Consider the following 15789-nt stretch of genomic DNA (forward strand, 5'->3'; position numbering starts at 1 on the left):
CCAGCCAACGTGGGATGGATGCCGTCTCTCCTAATCAGACCAGGTTTTCCCCAGAAAGAGCTCCAATTGTCTATAAAGCCAACGTCGTTTGCAGTACACCACGTAGACGGATTCCCTCCTTCCTCCCCACCTGCCAACGGGATCATTCCTGCCACGACACACACCTTCTCCGGCCACATTCCCTCCCTCATTCAGACTGTCAGCGAAGTGTAGTCTTGTTAGCAACTCTGTAGCTTCACTTTCTGGCATATGGTGTGTATCTTTTCTCCTTGTGCTTAATTCACACGGTTACTAGCGTAGTGTTTTCGGTGTGTTAGCGTTTTGTAACATCAGTTGTAAATTGTTTGCATTCTGTTCCCACGCTGTGAGCGCAGTTTCTGACTCCTAGCTGTCCGTAGTCTTTCCTAGCTTGATGTTATCAAGTCCTGGTTAATTCTGCTTCTTGAATTTTGACACTGCTTCAATTCTGTCCATTAGCGTTTGTTAGTCACTTGACCTGTTAGTTTCCATAGATATTTCCTGTTCCCATAATCCCTATCATTATCCTGCACCATAGTCTCATCCTGCACTTCCTCCCTAGTGACGTCAGTTTCCTCCTGTGTTCTGTATTATTTGTGTTGTACCTTAATCTTGTAAGAAGGTTCTTACAATACAGTACTTTATTATCTGCTTGCTGCTGTGTCCTTGCTATCTGCGCGTGAGTCTCTGATGACACCCCCCCCACTCCCATCCCACTTTTTTGTTTTTTGTTCCCATCCTTTAACTTACAGTTGGGTGGTTCAGACTCGGTGTGTGTGAATAATGGGATGGAAGAATAGCGTGTTCCAGTGTTATCATAATAACTGCTTAAGTGAAGATTGTTGCTCAATGCATTTCTACATTTCATTGTGGGAAGTGAAGAGAGACTTAATATGTGCACTCTAAAAGAATGTGCTTTTAAGTGCGTTGACATTATTATCCCTTTACAGTTTGGGATGTAGATTTGTGGGTGTCCTTGTGACTTTTTTCAAATTTCTGAATGAGAAGAAAACACACATTACCACACACACACACACACACACACACACACACACACACACACACACACAAAACTAACACAGAAACTTGCCACATTTTACTCTTTTTTTCCTGAAAGTTGTTGTATAGAGCATTTTTAGGGCGAGTTTAATAATGAGGAGGTAAATAAATGCACAGATCTTTAGTAAAGATGCTTGATTGTGATAGCATGAATGTCAAAAACACATTTTGCATACACTATTGTGACAAATAGGCTTTTATGTGGAAAAGAATTGACATCAAATGTGAACAAAACCAGCTGTTCATGTTTCAACAGTAGTGAAGATGGCACATGAGAGGACTTTTTTTTTAATATCAAGAAACAGCGTCTGGTCACAAATACAAAGATGGAGCACTCAAACATATGTTCTGTCAGGTCTTTTAATCATGCTATTTTAAGAGAATTTAGTTAGTTCAGTATGTTGAGTCACTGTCTCTCTGTGTTTTCCTGGGTGGTGTGCAGTGTACTTCCTGGGCTATAAGGGCAACTTTAGAAAAGCAAGTGGCAGAGCAGAAGATGAACAATGATGTCAAATCAGACGATTCTACTGATCTGGAGGACAACCAACTCAATGCAGGTAAAATTATTAACTCTACTTCTACTATGCAAAAAAAAGAACTGCAAAGAACATGCAGTTTGAAGATGGACACAAAATTTGGTGATTTTACTGATTTGTAAATGTAATATATCTGTTTTTTTGCATAGCTTTCTCTAGCTTTGTTTGTATGCAATACACATAACGAGTGACGGTTCAGAACAGAAACAAAGGCTCAAATAACTGTCTTTAACATTTATTTGGTTATATAACACAATAAAACATTGTCTTTTTTTTCTATGCATACAGTTAAAAACTAAATTATTAGCCCCCTTATGAAATTTTAGGGTTTTTTTTTTCAAAATTTTCCCATTTGCATTAACAGAGCAGAAGATTTTCAACATTTAGAAAAATGAAAAAATACATAGGGTCAATATTATTAGCCCCCTTAAGTAACTGACCTTTTTATTGAGCCAAAGTGCGAACCACTGTTGTGTAATCATGTGCTTTAACTTTGTAATGCTCACAGCTTGTAATTAATCAATCAATTTAAAACTGAGGGTTGTCCTACACTTTACAAACAGTATAAAAACTTCATTAAGGATTTGACCTGTCACTTCAGAAAGCATCATGCCAAAAACAAAAGAAATCAGCTTAGACTTGAGAAAAGAATCGTTGATGCTTACAAAGCAGGAGAATACATAGGGTATACAAAGTTATCACAGCGTTTCCACTTCTTGTGCACTGGCCTGCACAAGAAGTGGAGTGAGAAGTATCTTCAAGAAATTCAAAGAGAGCCACTTAGTACAGAACAAGTCTGGTAGAGGGAGAAAGCGAAAGATTTCAAACACTCTGGAAAGAAATCTTGTGAGAGATGTGTCTAAAGGTGCTTGAACAACCACCAAAACACTAGTTAATGATTTAGCCAAGTTAGGAATTCTAGTGTCAAAGAAAACAGTCACTACAGCCCTGCACAGAAATGAACTGCGAGATGCAGGCCAAGAAAAAGTCCACTTCTACAGAAGACACATCTTCAAACCCTACTGAAGTATGCTGAGGACAATCTGGAGAAAGATTATGAATACTGGAAGAATGTCCTTTGGTCATATAGGACAAAACTAGAGGTCAGTGGCCATAGAGATGTTGCTTATGTTTGGAGAAAAAAGGGAGAGGCAAATAAACCAAAGAACACCATCCTCACAGGTAAACATGGTGGTGGCAGTATTATGCTGTGGGGATGCTTCAATGTGTCTGGAACTGTTTATCTTGTCAAGGTTGAAGGAATCATGAAGAAAAAATGATATGTGAAGATTTTGAAAGAAAACCTCAAGCAGTCAGCTGCAAAACTGTGTGCCATTACTTTGTCTTCCAACATGACAACAACCCAAAACATACGTCGCTCCTGGTGAAGAATTATCAGGAGGTGAACTTACTGACTGGCCTGCACAAAACCCTGACTTGAATCCCACTGAAAATCTGTGGGGTCAACTGAAGACCAGGGTCCATGCCAGAAGACCATCAAATCTGGAGGAGCTTGAGAGATTTGCCAAAGAAGAATGGGCTGGGATTCTTCAGGAGATGTGTCAGACACTTGTTACAAACTACAACAAATGGCTGCCAGCTGCTATCCAGCAAAAAGGATTCATAAGTGACTATTAGCATCAAGGGAGCTAATTGACCCTGGTAGTTTTTGGTTTTTCTTAAATAATTTTGTTTCTGTGTGCAATGTAAAATAATATAGCATCTAAAATAAGACTAGGATGTTTGGAAAAGCTATGTTAAGTATGGTTAGGGTTAGCACATTAACATGGTGACATTACCAGTAAAAGGTGATAACCTAAAATATTTATCTGGTCATTGATGTAACCCCTAAGAACTCATCTCCATGCCTTGAAATTATGTAATTCAAGATTATGTTTCCTGAAATGACCTAGATGTAACTCTATACCACTGAACACTCCCCTCCACCTATTGCTGTATCTCAAGCACAGTTTCAAAGTAGAAATGCTCAACTACAATGTTGTTGGTGGCGGTGCTCTAGCTGCACCAAAAATTGTGTACCGTGTGACTCACTTTCAGTGTCAAAAGCAATATCCATGACCATAATGACTTGTATCTGCTAAGACCATAAATGGCTAGAAATCTGTGACTATTGCATTAACCACAAGTTCCTGATATGAAGCCACGAAACAGCTTATGTTTTGTAAATACAAGACCTGTAGTAGTTTCATGTATTTAATAGCAATTTTAAAATGTGTTTTTCAGTGATCAAGATGCTTTTTGCTGTGTATAGCAAACTTTTTGTTTGTGAATAGGAATGCATATTTGTTTCCTTCTCATTAAGTGAAAGTTATATGACTCTTATTCATGCATTTACACCATATAGTATAGCTTACAATGGAAATTATCACCCTGATGCATAGAGTTTTTAGGCTCAGATATGTTGGTACATCAAAATGAGAAGCATTTTACTGACATGTTAACCCCAAGAAGGATTATAATCATTTTCATTTTGATTGTTCTGTTTGTCAGGAGAGGTCCTCGTAGGAAGACATATTGAAACTCCAGAATCAAATTACCACCCTGTGATCACTCATTCCCTCTTAGCCCCTGAGAGGATACAGGAAACAGAGACAAAAGAAAAAACATGGCTGTCAGACCCAACTCAAGAAACCATGGTTGCCTTGGGGAAAATGAAGGATGTTGACCCCAGTCAGCAAGACTGTCAACTAGCCAGCAAGGTAGAGACATATATATTTGGACTGATACAGCGGCGAACACTACCTACACGACCCTCAAAGCCCCGCACCAGCCTGGCACATGATACTCTAGCTGTTAGTGTGGTGAGACAAAGTAGTTTATGCCAAAAGGATGAGCAACAATTAACAAAGCAGGTGTCTGTTGTACAAATCTCTACTCCTCCCCAGTGTTCAGAAGGAACTGCTTCACAGGCTGGCCATAACCTGGATAAGGAGCATTTCATGAGGTCACATCTTACTGAAGATTCGCCACCTCATTATCACCATGTCCAGCAAAGTGTCCAACATCAACCAGGGCTTTATCATAAGACCAGACAGGCCTCCATGGTTAGTACCTCCCGTTTAACCTCACTTGACTATTCGTCTTGCAGAGTTCTGCACGCCAACACAGACCCCAGCACTAGTGAATCCGATTCACCCCAACATTATCGCAACTATCCTTCTCCTCCAGTTCTGTCAAAGCCTCATCAAATGTCTTCTCATGATGAGCTGCTGGTTAGTGCAGATTATATTCCAGCCCAGCTCTGCCGAGCCTCCACTCGAGCCTCTGCACATCATCATTCAAACCCCCACAAGGGCTCTGGGGTGCCCAGAACTGATCGAAGCACATACTTGTCAGAAAGAGCAACTCTGATCCAAACTCCCAGGACCCGAACAGGCCCAAAGAAGTGTCGATCAAACGAAGATGGAAATGTTCCCAGCAGGAAGCCAGGAAAAAAGGCATGCAGGTCTCAGTCAGAGAACAGTCTGCAAAGGATTCCAGAGCGCAAGTACAACACAGTAGAAAGGGACGGTGGAGGAAGTGGAGGCGGTGGAAGGGGAAGCCACAGTAGTCAATCCAGGAACAAGAAACACCAACAAGGAAGCAGTAGCTACAGGCGTTGGCAGTCCACGCTGGAGCTCAGCCAAGATGAGGCTGATCAGCCACCCAAGCAAACACTCATGCAAAATTCTTTAGCTTCAAACCAAAAGGACCGTTGTCTAACGCGCGCACGCAAATCTCGCCCTACACTTGTATCATATGCTTACCCACACCACAGTCACAACCACCATCTGTCCCCCCATCATCAGCATTTGGAGTTTCAGTCGAAGATGGATCAAATGCAATTGTGTCAGCGCAGTGAGAACTACCCCCATCCAGGACAATGTGAGTCTGAGTCCAGCATGAGTGAAGCTGACAGTCGAGATTCTAGCTCTTTGTCCAGTGACTCAGATGAAAGTGGTGGTCTTGTTTGGCCCCAACAATTACCACCTCAACTTTGTTTCCCATCACTTCCTGTTCCACCTGGAGTACCTCTGCAGACCAAGGCTTTTGTCAAGATTAAGGCCTCGCATGCCCTTAAGAAGAAGATTTTGCGTTTCCGCACAGGTTCACTGAAAGTAATGACGACTGTATAAAATGGAATGTGTCCAAACTGTGAGAATGTAAGATGCAATGATTTAGACTGTGCAGAGTGATGGACCTTAAACCACAGTAAGTATTCAAATGAATGTGCATAAAGTACTATGAGTGATTGGTTTTAGATCAGCCATAACAGGTAATAAAGGAAGTGACTGCCATCATATCGGCCTTTAAAAAAAAGAAAAAACAAGATGAAAAATTCTATACAAAATTTACAATTTACTAAAAGTCTGTGATCGTACGTTAGTTTTTATTATAGCCACATATCCCCCACACATCCAGTCACACACTGAGCAGATCACAGTTTGTGCTGACATTGTCTTTGAGGTCACAGAGAATTGTATTTTAATTTTTCCCCCTTTTTTACCTGTACTTGCTATCGTAGCAGGCCCCATGCAGGACCATTTCTGCACCTGAATGCTAAGTCTTTTTACTTTTTATGTGTGGCATATGACAGATGAACGAGTGAATATTAGTAGCAGCAGAGCTTGGAAAATTACTTGAATATAGGCACTGAGGTTGTTGAAGAAGAGAAAGTTTTAGGTTAACAAGTTGGCATGGGTTAGACCAGAAATTATATATCTTAAAAAGCAAAAAAAAAAAAGTCATTTTTAAATAGACTACCAAGATGATGATGAACAGAACATTAGTTGTGTATTAGATTTTTAATAAGATAATCAATGTTTTTCTTTACGGATCAGGATAATGCCTAATGCAAGTATAATAAGTATCTTTTAACTGTTGTCAGGTACCATTGATTGTCCTAATCCTTTTAGAGTCATAAGTGGAGCCTAACTTATTTAAACCTCTGGAATCAATGACATGCTCTTCTCTGTGACCCACAATGGTCACAGAAATAATTTGAATCTGACAAAAGTAATAATAAATAAAAACTTTATGAAAATTAACCAATGAAAATCAGACTTTGCTTTTGAACCATGGTTTAACTGAATTATTTTAAAAAATAAACTCATCAAACAGGCCTGGACAAAAATGATGGTACCCTTAACTCAATGTTTTGTTGCACAACCTTTTGAGGCAATCACTGCAATCAAACCATTTCTGTAACTGTCAGTGAGACTTCTGCACCTTTCAGCAGGTATTCTGGTCCATTCCTCATGAGCAGATTGCTCCAGTTGTCTCAACTTTGAAGGATGCCTTCTCCAGACAGCATGTTTCAGCTCCTTCCACAGATGTTCAATAGGATTTAGATCAGGGCTCATAGAAGGCCACTTCACAATCGTCCAATGTTTTCCTCTTAGCCATTCTTGGCTGTTTTTAGTTGTGTGTTTTGGCTCATTATCCTGTTGCAAGACCCATGACCTGCGACTGAGACCAAGCTTTCTGACACCGGGCAGCACATTTCTCTCTAGAATACCTTGATAGTCATGGCATTTCATTGTACCCTGCACAGATTCAAGACACCCTGTGCCAGATGCAGCAAAGCAGCCCCAGAACATAACAGAACCTCCTCCATGTTCCACAGCAGGGACAGTGTTCTTTTCTTGATATGGTTCATTTTTGCGTCTGTGAATGTAGAGCTGATGTGCCTTGCCAAAAAGTTCCAGTTTTGTCTCGTCTGTCCATAGGACATTCTCCCAGAAGCTTTGTGGCTTGTCGACATGTAGTTTGGCAAATTCCAGTCTGGCTTTTTTATGATTTGTTTTCAACAATGGTGTCTTCCTTGGTCGTCTCCCATGAAGTCCACTTTGGCTTAAACAACGACGGATGGTGCAATCTGACACTGATGTACCTTGACCTCGGAGTTCACCTTTAATGTCTTTACAGGTTGTTCTGGGCTCTTTTGTTACCATTCGTATGATCCGTCTCTTCCATTTGTCATCAATTTTCCTCCTGCGGCCACATCCAGGGAGGTTGGCTACAGTCCCATGGATCTTAAATTTCTGAATAATATGTGCAACTGTAGTCACAAGAACATCAAGCTACTTGGAGATGGTCTTATAGCCTTTACCTTTAACATGCTTGTCTATAATTTTCTTTATCTCCTGAGACAACTCTCTCCTTCGCTTCCTCTGGTCCATGTTTAGTGTGGTACACACCATGTCACCAAACAGCACAGTGACTACTGTAACCCTATAAATAGGCCGACTGACTGATTACAAGTTTGTAGACACCTGTGATGCTAATTACAGGACACACCTTGATTGAACATGTCCCAATGGTCACATTATTTTCAGTCTTTTCTAGGGGTACCATTATTTTTGTCCAGGCCTGTTTCAGGAGTTTATTTTTTCAAATAATTCTGTTGAACCACAGTTCAAAAGCAATGTCTGATTTTCATTGGTTAATTTTCATAGAATTTTTATTTATTATTACTTTTGTCAGATTCAAATTATTTCTGTGACCATTGTGGGTTTTTCTTTCATTAACGGAGGGGTACCAACAATTTTGTCCATGTGTGTATTAGTGAAATTTCAGAAAAGCATGCTCTGATCAAAGGACAAAATTAGTGTTCATCCGCAGTAAGAGTAGACATGTTCAGTGCAGACCAAAGACAGATTTGCTGTAGAAGTACCTAATATTAACTGTAAAGCACAGACTGTCACCTTGCAGTCATGGATTAAATTATGAATTCTGCATCATATCAAACAGTGCTTGAGGATATTGAGAGGCCATTTGAAGTTAAAGTTGAACCAAAACTGGGCCTTTCAAAAAGATAAAGGTGAAAAGAAAGCAAAGAAGAAGTTTTATGTTATTCAGGTGTGTTTCTGTGGACGGAGCTCTAAAGCCTAGAATGCCCTGTTGATGCAAATCGTTGTCACACAAACATTGTGCCTGTTGTAGATGAAGTCTCACACACAACTAATTATTCTTGAACAGCTGTGTATGGAATGTTAAGTAGTTACAATTTCTACTATTTTAATATTAATATTATAGTATTTTTGGACAGTAACAAAAATTTGCCTGCCAAAAGAATGTATTTTACATTACAGTGTGTCTTTCAGCATTTGGCAGCATTATCATTTAACATGCATCAGTCTCTTATTAGCTTCTCCTTGTAAGAAGTATGTTAACCAAAATGCAGTTAATAAATTGAATGCTGTCTTAAAAAACAGTAAATGTGTTTCTTTGTGATTCTGAGAAAACACTATTGTACAAACCAGTGTTTTTTTCATTGAAGGTTTATTAAAAGCATCATGCTAGGTGTCAGAAGGTTAGGATGTAATTTTTTTCTGTGCAGGCCTCACACTGTGATGCAGGTAAAGAAAGCACATATTGTACAAACCAGTCAGAAGCCTTGGTGTCAGTGATGGAAGTGCTGAGTGATTCAAACTATGGGAGAAAAGGAGTGGAAGAGGTGCCCCGGAGAGAAGGGATTAAAGGGGAATTTTTAAGGCTTACGAGATATTTTAGTTTGTTTCAGAGTAATGATCTCACTGTGCCTCTTTTAACTGACAGCAGCAGTAGAGGAGAAGAGCCTTTATTGAGCCTCAGTGAAAGTTACTGGTCATCTGGATTCAGTTGTCCACGAAACTGTATTATCACGTACTTATTCTGGAGGGTTTAGGCTGTTTTTACATATGCTGTAACTTTACTGCTGCAACTACTATTTCACAGGTTGTGTAGTTTCTCATTCATCCAGGTCATGGTTATCCAAAGTTGTTTAAATCAATCCAACTGGACTTTAAGAAGGTTCCTTGAAGACGTTTCACCTCTCATCCAAGAGGCTTCTTCAGTTCTGGTGGTGGTTGATGTTGCCTCAGCTTATAACCTCTGTGAGGTGTGGTCAGTGTTATTCACATTCCGATGACCCTTGGCCAAGGCCCACCTGGATAGTATTTCACAGTTTTTATTATTGCTGTTGCAACTATTGTTACCACTACTGGTGAAACTATATTCGCTGTTGCTATTTCTTTTACAGCTGGTAATACAAACTACCATTAGCACTTACTGCTAACACTGAAACTGATGGTGTTTTACTGCCATAGTTCCAGTTAGAAGTTTTGATATGCTATATTCACTAAAACTACTGTTATTGAATTTCCCTTCAGGGATAAATGAAGTTATTGTATTGTATTGTTCCTATGTTATAGCTACCATAATTGTTATTTCTAAAACTACTATCTCTATTAATGCAATACTACCTCTAACCTATTTCTGATACTGATAAATGGTATAAACACATATATATAAATGCACACAGTCCTTAATCAGCTCTGACTATTCATCCATCACACTCAAGCGCTCTCATAGAAAAGAGTATAATAAGTGTGGGAAGAGGTGATGCATGTCTATGGGCTTGTTTAAGGGGATTTTTATGAGTTGGGCTCTTTTGTAACATTATGATTCAATTCCAGCTGTTTCAGTTTATTGAACCAGAAAGGTGGGAGGGAGAGAATAAGATGACAGGAAAGGAGAGGAGGAGCTGTTCATGTAAGGCACCTTCACAGGAAAAGAAGCCACTTGTCACCTCTGCAACATTCAAAGGTTTTCCACTCTTTGCTTTGATTACTGCTTTACACACTCTTGGCATTCTCTCGATGAACTTCATTCGGTTGTCACCTGAAATGGTTTTCACTTCACAGGTGTGCCTTGTCAAGGTTAATTTGTGGAATTTCTTGCCTTCTTAATGGAGTTGGGACCATCAGTTGTGTTGTGCCAAAGTCAGGTTGGTACACAGTTGACAGTCCTATTTGTGCAACTGTTAGAATCGATGTTATGGCAAGAACGAATCAGCAAAGTAAAGAGAAATGACAGTCCATCATTACTTTAAGAACTGAAGGTCAGTAAGCCTGGAAAACTGCAAAAACCTTAAATGTATCCCCACCATCAAGCGCTACAACCAAACTGGCTCACACGAGGATCACCCCAGGAAAGGAAGATTAAGAGTTACCTCTATTGCTGAGGATAAGTTCATCCAAGTTCATCCAAAAATTAATTAATATCAAGTTTTGGATCATTTTATGGAAAAATTTTAACTTCAGTTTGTTAACTAAGTTAATTGGTGAAAGCAATATAATTTGTAATATATTGTTGATAAATCAATATGAAACATGGGGTAACAATCAAGTAGTGATTTCAGGCTGCTATTGTGTGCTATTTTCACACTCTCCTCCATCCATCCACTTTCTGCATGCTGTTATCTTGTAAAGCAGTGGTTCCCAACCTGTTTGGCTTTGGAGCCCCCCTTATAAGCTGCACCCCCCCCCCCCCCCCCCCCCCCAAAAAAAAAAAAAAAAAAACCAAACAAACCACCCCATAAGTACACTACAAAACATGAGGGAAGGTATTGAATTGTATTACTAATAGAAAATTCCCTAAAATTGTGAAAAAAATAAATATCAAACCAAGAGTTGTACTATGAGGAGGAGGAGAGAGTTTATGGCTGCAGTAAATTTGGTGACACTACAGTGCATAAGTTATTGATAGTTTTTTTTACTATAAAAAAAAAATCCTTAAGATTATGAAAAAAAAATTATATGCAACCAAGAGTTGTATTATGACCAGCAGGAGTCAGTTGCTGGCTGCAGTAAATTTGTTGAATATTTGTGTCTCTTCGTTGTTTGCAGTGGTTTTGCAATTTGCAGATGGTCCCTGTTCACTCGTCGCACAGCTGGCTGCTCATAGACACCAATGTTATTTCTGCAGCTTGAAAGACAGATACTTTTGATTAAACTGGGCTTACAATGATGGAAAGGAGGCATCGTTTATGTTATTTAACGAGTTATTGATGCCGGAAGCCAAATTTGTGAATATCTTTCCGACTTTACCGACTTTACCGAACTGCGTTTTATTTCCTGACGTCGCCATAATTTGCTGGCTTCACATGCTGTCATTTGCGAGCATTTCACTACAAATAACATAATTCTGTCTTGTCCTTTAATAAAACCAAATTTAAGGTAACTCTCACGGTATAGCCAGAGTTTTTAGGTACTGATGAATCTTCACCCGTTTTGTGTTTTTCAGACACTGTTTCCGTCAGTAATTTTCTAACTGCACACAAACTAATGAATCGGGATGAACTAGAGCCAACCTGAAGAAAACATGGAGAGAAGTTGAAAGGACAAGGAGGTGTGGCCATCGAAGTAGCAAAGGATTTTTGAAAAAAGACCAAATAAATGTGTTTTAAAAATGTTTTATGGGTAGACTTGTGATGACACAGTGAGTCTGTTACTCTGATTTTATCCAGAATGTAAAAATATATTTTTTATAACCTCACAGCCTCAGAGCAGACAAAGCTTTGCTCCCCCTCAGATCTCTGGCGCCCCCCCTGGGGGGGCCCGGACCCCAGGTTGGGAACCACTGTTGTAGAGGGTTGCAGAGGTGCTGGAGCCGAACCCAGATGACTTAGGTTGAATGACAGCGTACATCCTGGACAGGTCGCCAGTGCACTGCAACATGTTAGTAAAAGTATATAGCGGTAATGTAGGTGGCATGTGTGTTTCTGTACATTTCTGTTTGTGCATATTTGAGTCAATCAGTGTGAGAATTAAAAGAGGGGACAAGGGTAGGGAAAAAGAAAATGCAAAATAAAGTAGAAGAAAATGGGCCACACATTAAATTGCCATCCTGTTATTTTTTCTATGGAGACAGTAATCTCTGCTTCCAGATGTTTGAAATGTAAATGAACTCTTTGGAAGTCAGGAAAAAAAAATTAAAAACTGAGAAAAAAAGGAAAATAGGTCAACTGCTGCAGTGTACCAGATATAAAAGCCCCTCTGTCTCGTCTCTCTCCCCAGCACCCTCTCTGTCTGGCTAATCAAAGCCAGATGTAGTCAGCGTCCTCTTTTACCCACTCCTTTCCTCTCTCTCCATCTCTCTGCAGGCTCTGTGCCTCTCTGTTCTTCCCTTTCTCTCCTCTTTCTCCTCCTCTTTTGCCTCTCTCCCCTTTGCTCTCTGGCAAAGCAGGAAATATTAAAGATTCCTAGCCCTGAAGGGAGGACATTTCTTCTAATCACTAGCAGATGGAGCAACAAAGGAGGGATGGAAAAGAGATGAAAGTGACAGAATGGCAGCTGAGAAAATCCTGGTAAAAACTGAAATCGAGATGTGGCTACTTTGAAGAAACTAAAGTATCAAAAACAGTTAATTATATTGAGTTATTTCACAGTAGTTTGTTTGCTACATAATTCCATATATCTTGCTTCATAGTTTTGATGTCTTCAGTGTGTATCTACAGTGTAGAAAGTAGTAAAAATAAAGAAAAAACATTGAATGAGAAGGTGTGTCCAAAGTTTTCACTGGTAGTGTATGTTGCTCCTAAGTTTCTGTTTTGCAACCAGATCTAGTCTTGGTGTTTGTTGGCAAGTATCCTCACAGTCAAGATCATTTGCCAAACATTTACTAACATTCCCACTTGGATTTGAGTGACAGTCTTTAGACTGCCTTGCTTTGTGTATATCACAGTAGCTGTGTCTGATGTGTAGTGCAGTATTAACATAAAAACAGTCAAAACTGAGAGCAACAACAAAACCATCACAGTGGATAAAGTGTGGAAAAAAGAAGAAGAGACAAACTGAGTGTGGTTCAGTGTCAGTGAAGTTTTTCCATTTCCTGGTAAAAAGGCAACTAGTGTCTGACGGTTGCTTCCCAGGGACCTCCTCTGTGACGGAGCGGCAGCGGAGCAGCAATGGTGGCGAACTGCGGGACAAACCTCCTGTACCAGCCGGCCAGGCCCAGGAAGGACCTCACCTCCTTCTTAGTGCGGGGCCGCGGGCAGCTGCGGATGGCCTCCACCTTGTCCATCTGCGGTCGGACTTCGCCGTGTCCAAGCCTGTAGCCTAGGTACATCGTTTCTTCTTTGGCCCACTGACACTTGGCAGGATTGAGTGTCAGGTCGGCCTGCTGGATCTGGCTCAGGACCCGCTCCAGGTACTGCAGATGCTCCTCCCAGGTGTTGCTGAAGATGACCACATCGTCCAGGTAGGTGGCACCATGTCGGTCTTTCAGACGGAACAGTTCTTTCCCCATCAAGTTCCAGTGCTCACTGGTCTTCCAGAGGTCAGCTAAGCACAAACTGGGCATGTCCAGCTTCTGGCCACCGATCCCATGCATCTCCTGGTCGATCACTCTCACCAGCTTCTCCATGGAGCGGACGGTGGCAGGAAGGTAGGAGTAGCACCCTGGGTTGGACGGGTGAATAAGCCCAGCCTGCTGCATCAGTCTCTGGCTCTTACAGGTCATCTCTCCTGGCAGCTGGCTGTCCTGTCCTACATCACGCAGGTTTGAAGGCTGGTAGAGTCGAGACACCAGGAGTGTGGGTTTGATACGTCTGGAGTGAGTGGAGGGGGGGACGTCTGCTTTCTCAGCACAGCCTGAATGGTTCCTCTTCGGAAGAATCAGGGCTCTGTGGAGGCGATGAAAAACTCTCTGCCGAACCTGATGCATGATGGGCTCCATGGTACACCCAGATGTGCTGGAGGACGCAAACTTCTGCCTGGTTGTTCTAACTGTGTTATTTGAGAAAATGGACAGTGTCATTTTTACTCAGTTGGTAAACTGCAAAAACATTGAAGGTCTCCGCTGCTCTACGCCATGCTGCCCTCCTCTGCAGCTGCTGCACACAGGGAGGCTCGGTACTCTACTGTCGAGAAGGAGGGCCTCGCAATCAAGTGGGCTCTGGAGAGCTTGCGGTACTACCTGTTGGGGAGGGAGTTCGACCTGGAGACCGACCACCGGGCTCTGACATGGATGAACTCTATGAAAGACCACAACAGTCGTCTCACCCGGTGGTACCTCGCCCTTCAGCCGTTCCAGTTCCACATCCGTCACCAAGCCGGCAGGACCAACGTCGTGGCGGACTATCTCTCCAGGTTGCCGCACATCGCCAACCTCGGGGAGGAGGGGGATAATGTGACGGAGCACCTCTAAATGCCCCGCCACTCCTAAGCTCTGTGCACCTTTTCTCCTCTCTGCGGCTCCGGAGGGGGCTGGGTGCAAGAGCGCACCCCGCGCTCCATTGTTCTCACAGCGCGCGCTGAGAAACGGTTTGCCGGGACCACCCGCACGTTCCCCGGCCCTGGACTCATAAACTGCCTGTCATAATCCTCCCCTTATCTGGACTCACCTCTTCCCTGTTGTAACGCGTCGAGGGTGCACACTCGACGCCTACACGTCTCCCCTCACCAAGCACACCCGGACAGTAACACTCACCTCTCAATGACTGTGCAGCCTCTGTGTCGTGGGCCAAACAGAGGCGCTTCCTGGCCACGGGGGGAAATGGGGCAAGTGGCGCGCAATGAGGCCACCATGTGACCTGGACTTTTCCATTTTCCGGTTCTGTAGTTATTTTGTGGTTTATTATGTTTTCAGAGTTGTTGCAGCTACCATAAGTTGGGTAATTTGTTTTGTGTAATTTTGGTTTAATTGTATTATGGATTTTGTTCTTCCTTATGGTTATTTTTGCCTTTTCTTATTTACACCCTACAAGTAACTTTTGGTTTGCCCGGGGGAGGGGCTAGGGGGGTATATATGGGCCCTAAGTTGAACAGCCAGTGAGTTGGTGCTGGAGGTGCTCAAGGCGATGTGGCTGCCTGCTGTAAGGTTCAAGCTCTCTGTAAATACTTCTGTTTTTTTTCCTGCTGTGTCCACCAGTTTTTTTGCACTGTAAATATTTATATACACTTTTAAAGGATTTGGTGCAAATAAAAAAAATTCACTGTTTTTGGAACTCTTCGGCCTTGCCATCATTTTTATAACTTTTTTTTTAAACGAACCCGTGACACCCTCTTTCCCAAGCTTTCACTTTAGCTTTGATAAATATGAGACAGAGCAAAAGAAGTTCATGTATGTTGCCCATAACAATGTTCATGGTATATAAAAACATGTATGCATTTCACACTGAAAGGCAGTCACGCTATTGACAGTATTATTTCTTTATCATTCATGTCAGATGTCAGACAGTGGTATCTGTCTTTCAGGAAAAATTACGTTTGTCTTTAAAAATTCCTTATTACAGGACCACACAGCCTCTGTCAGGGCTTTTATGCATATAGGTATTGTTTGTAATTTCTGTTGACTGCTGAGACCCACTGTCATTCGCTATGTTATGAGTCAGGACTTATTTTAGGCTTTG

The 15789-nt window shown here is 41.5% G+C and overlaps 1 protein-coding gene across 1 annotated transcript in view; it reads left to right on the forward strand.

The window, feature by feature from the left end:
* LOC111585110 (dapper homolog 1-like) overlaps nt 1-8827 on the forward strand; it is an 80817-nt gene extending 71990 nt beyond the window's left edge. Inside the window, exons 2-3 of the mRNA XM_035941060.2 lie at nt 1520-1634; nt 4125-8827. Of these exons, the coding sequence (XP_035796953.1) occupies nt 1520-1634; nt 4125-5749 (1740 nt within the window). The 3' untranslated portion in view covers nt 5750-8827. The remainder of the gene's footprint in view (nt 1-1519; nt 1635-4124) is intronic.
* The last annotated feature ends 6962 nt before the right edge of the window (nt 8828-15789 follow it).

The sequence above is a fragment of the Amphiprion ocellaris genome, chromosome 14, assembly GCF_022539595.1.
Source record: "Amphiprion ocellaris isolate individual 3 ecotype Okinawa chromosome 14, ASM2253959v1, whole genome shotgun sequence".
NCBI lineage: Eukaryota > Metazoa > Chordata > Actinopteri > Pomacentridae > Amphiprion > Amphiprion ocellaris.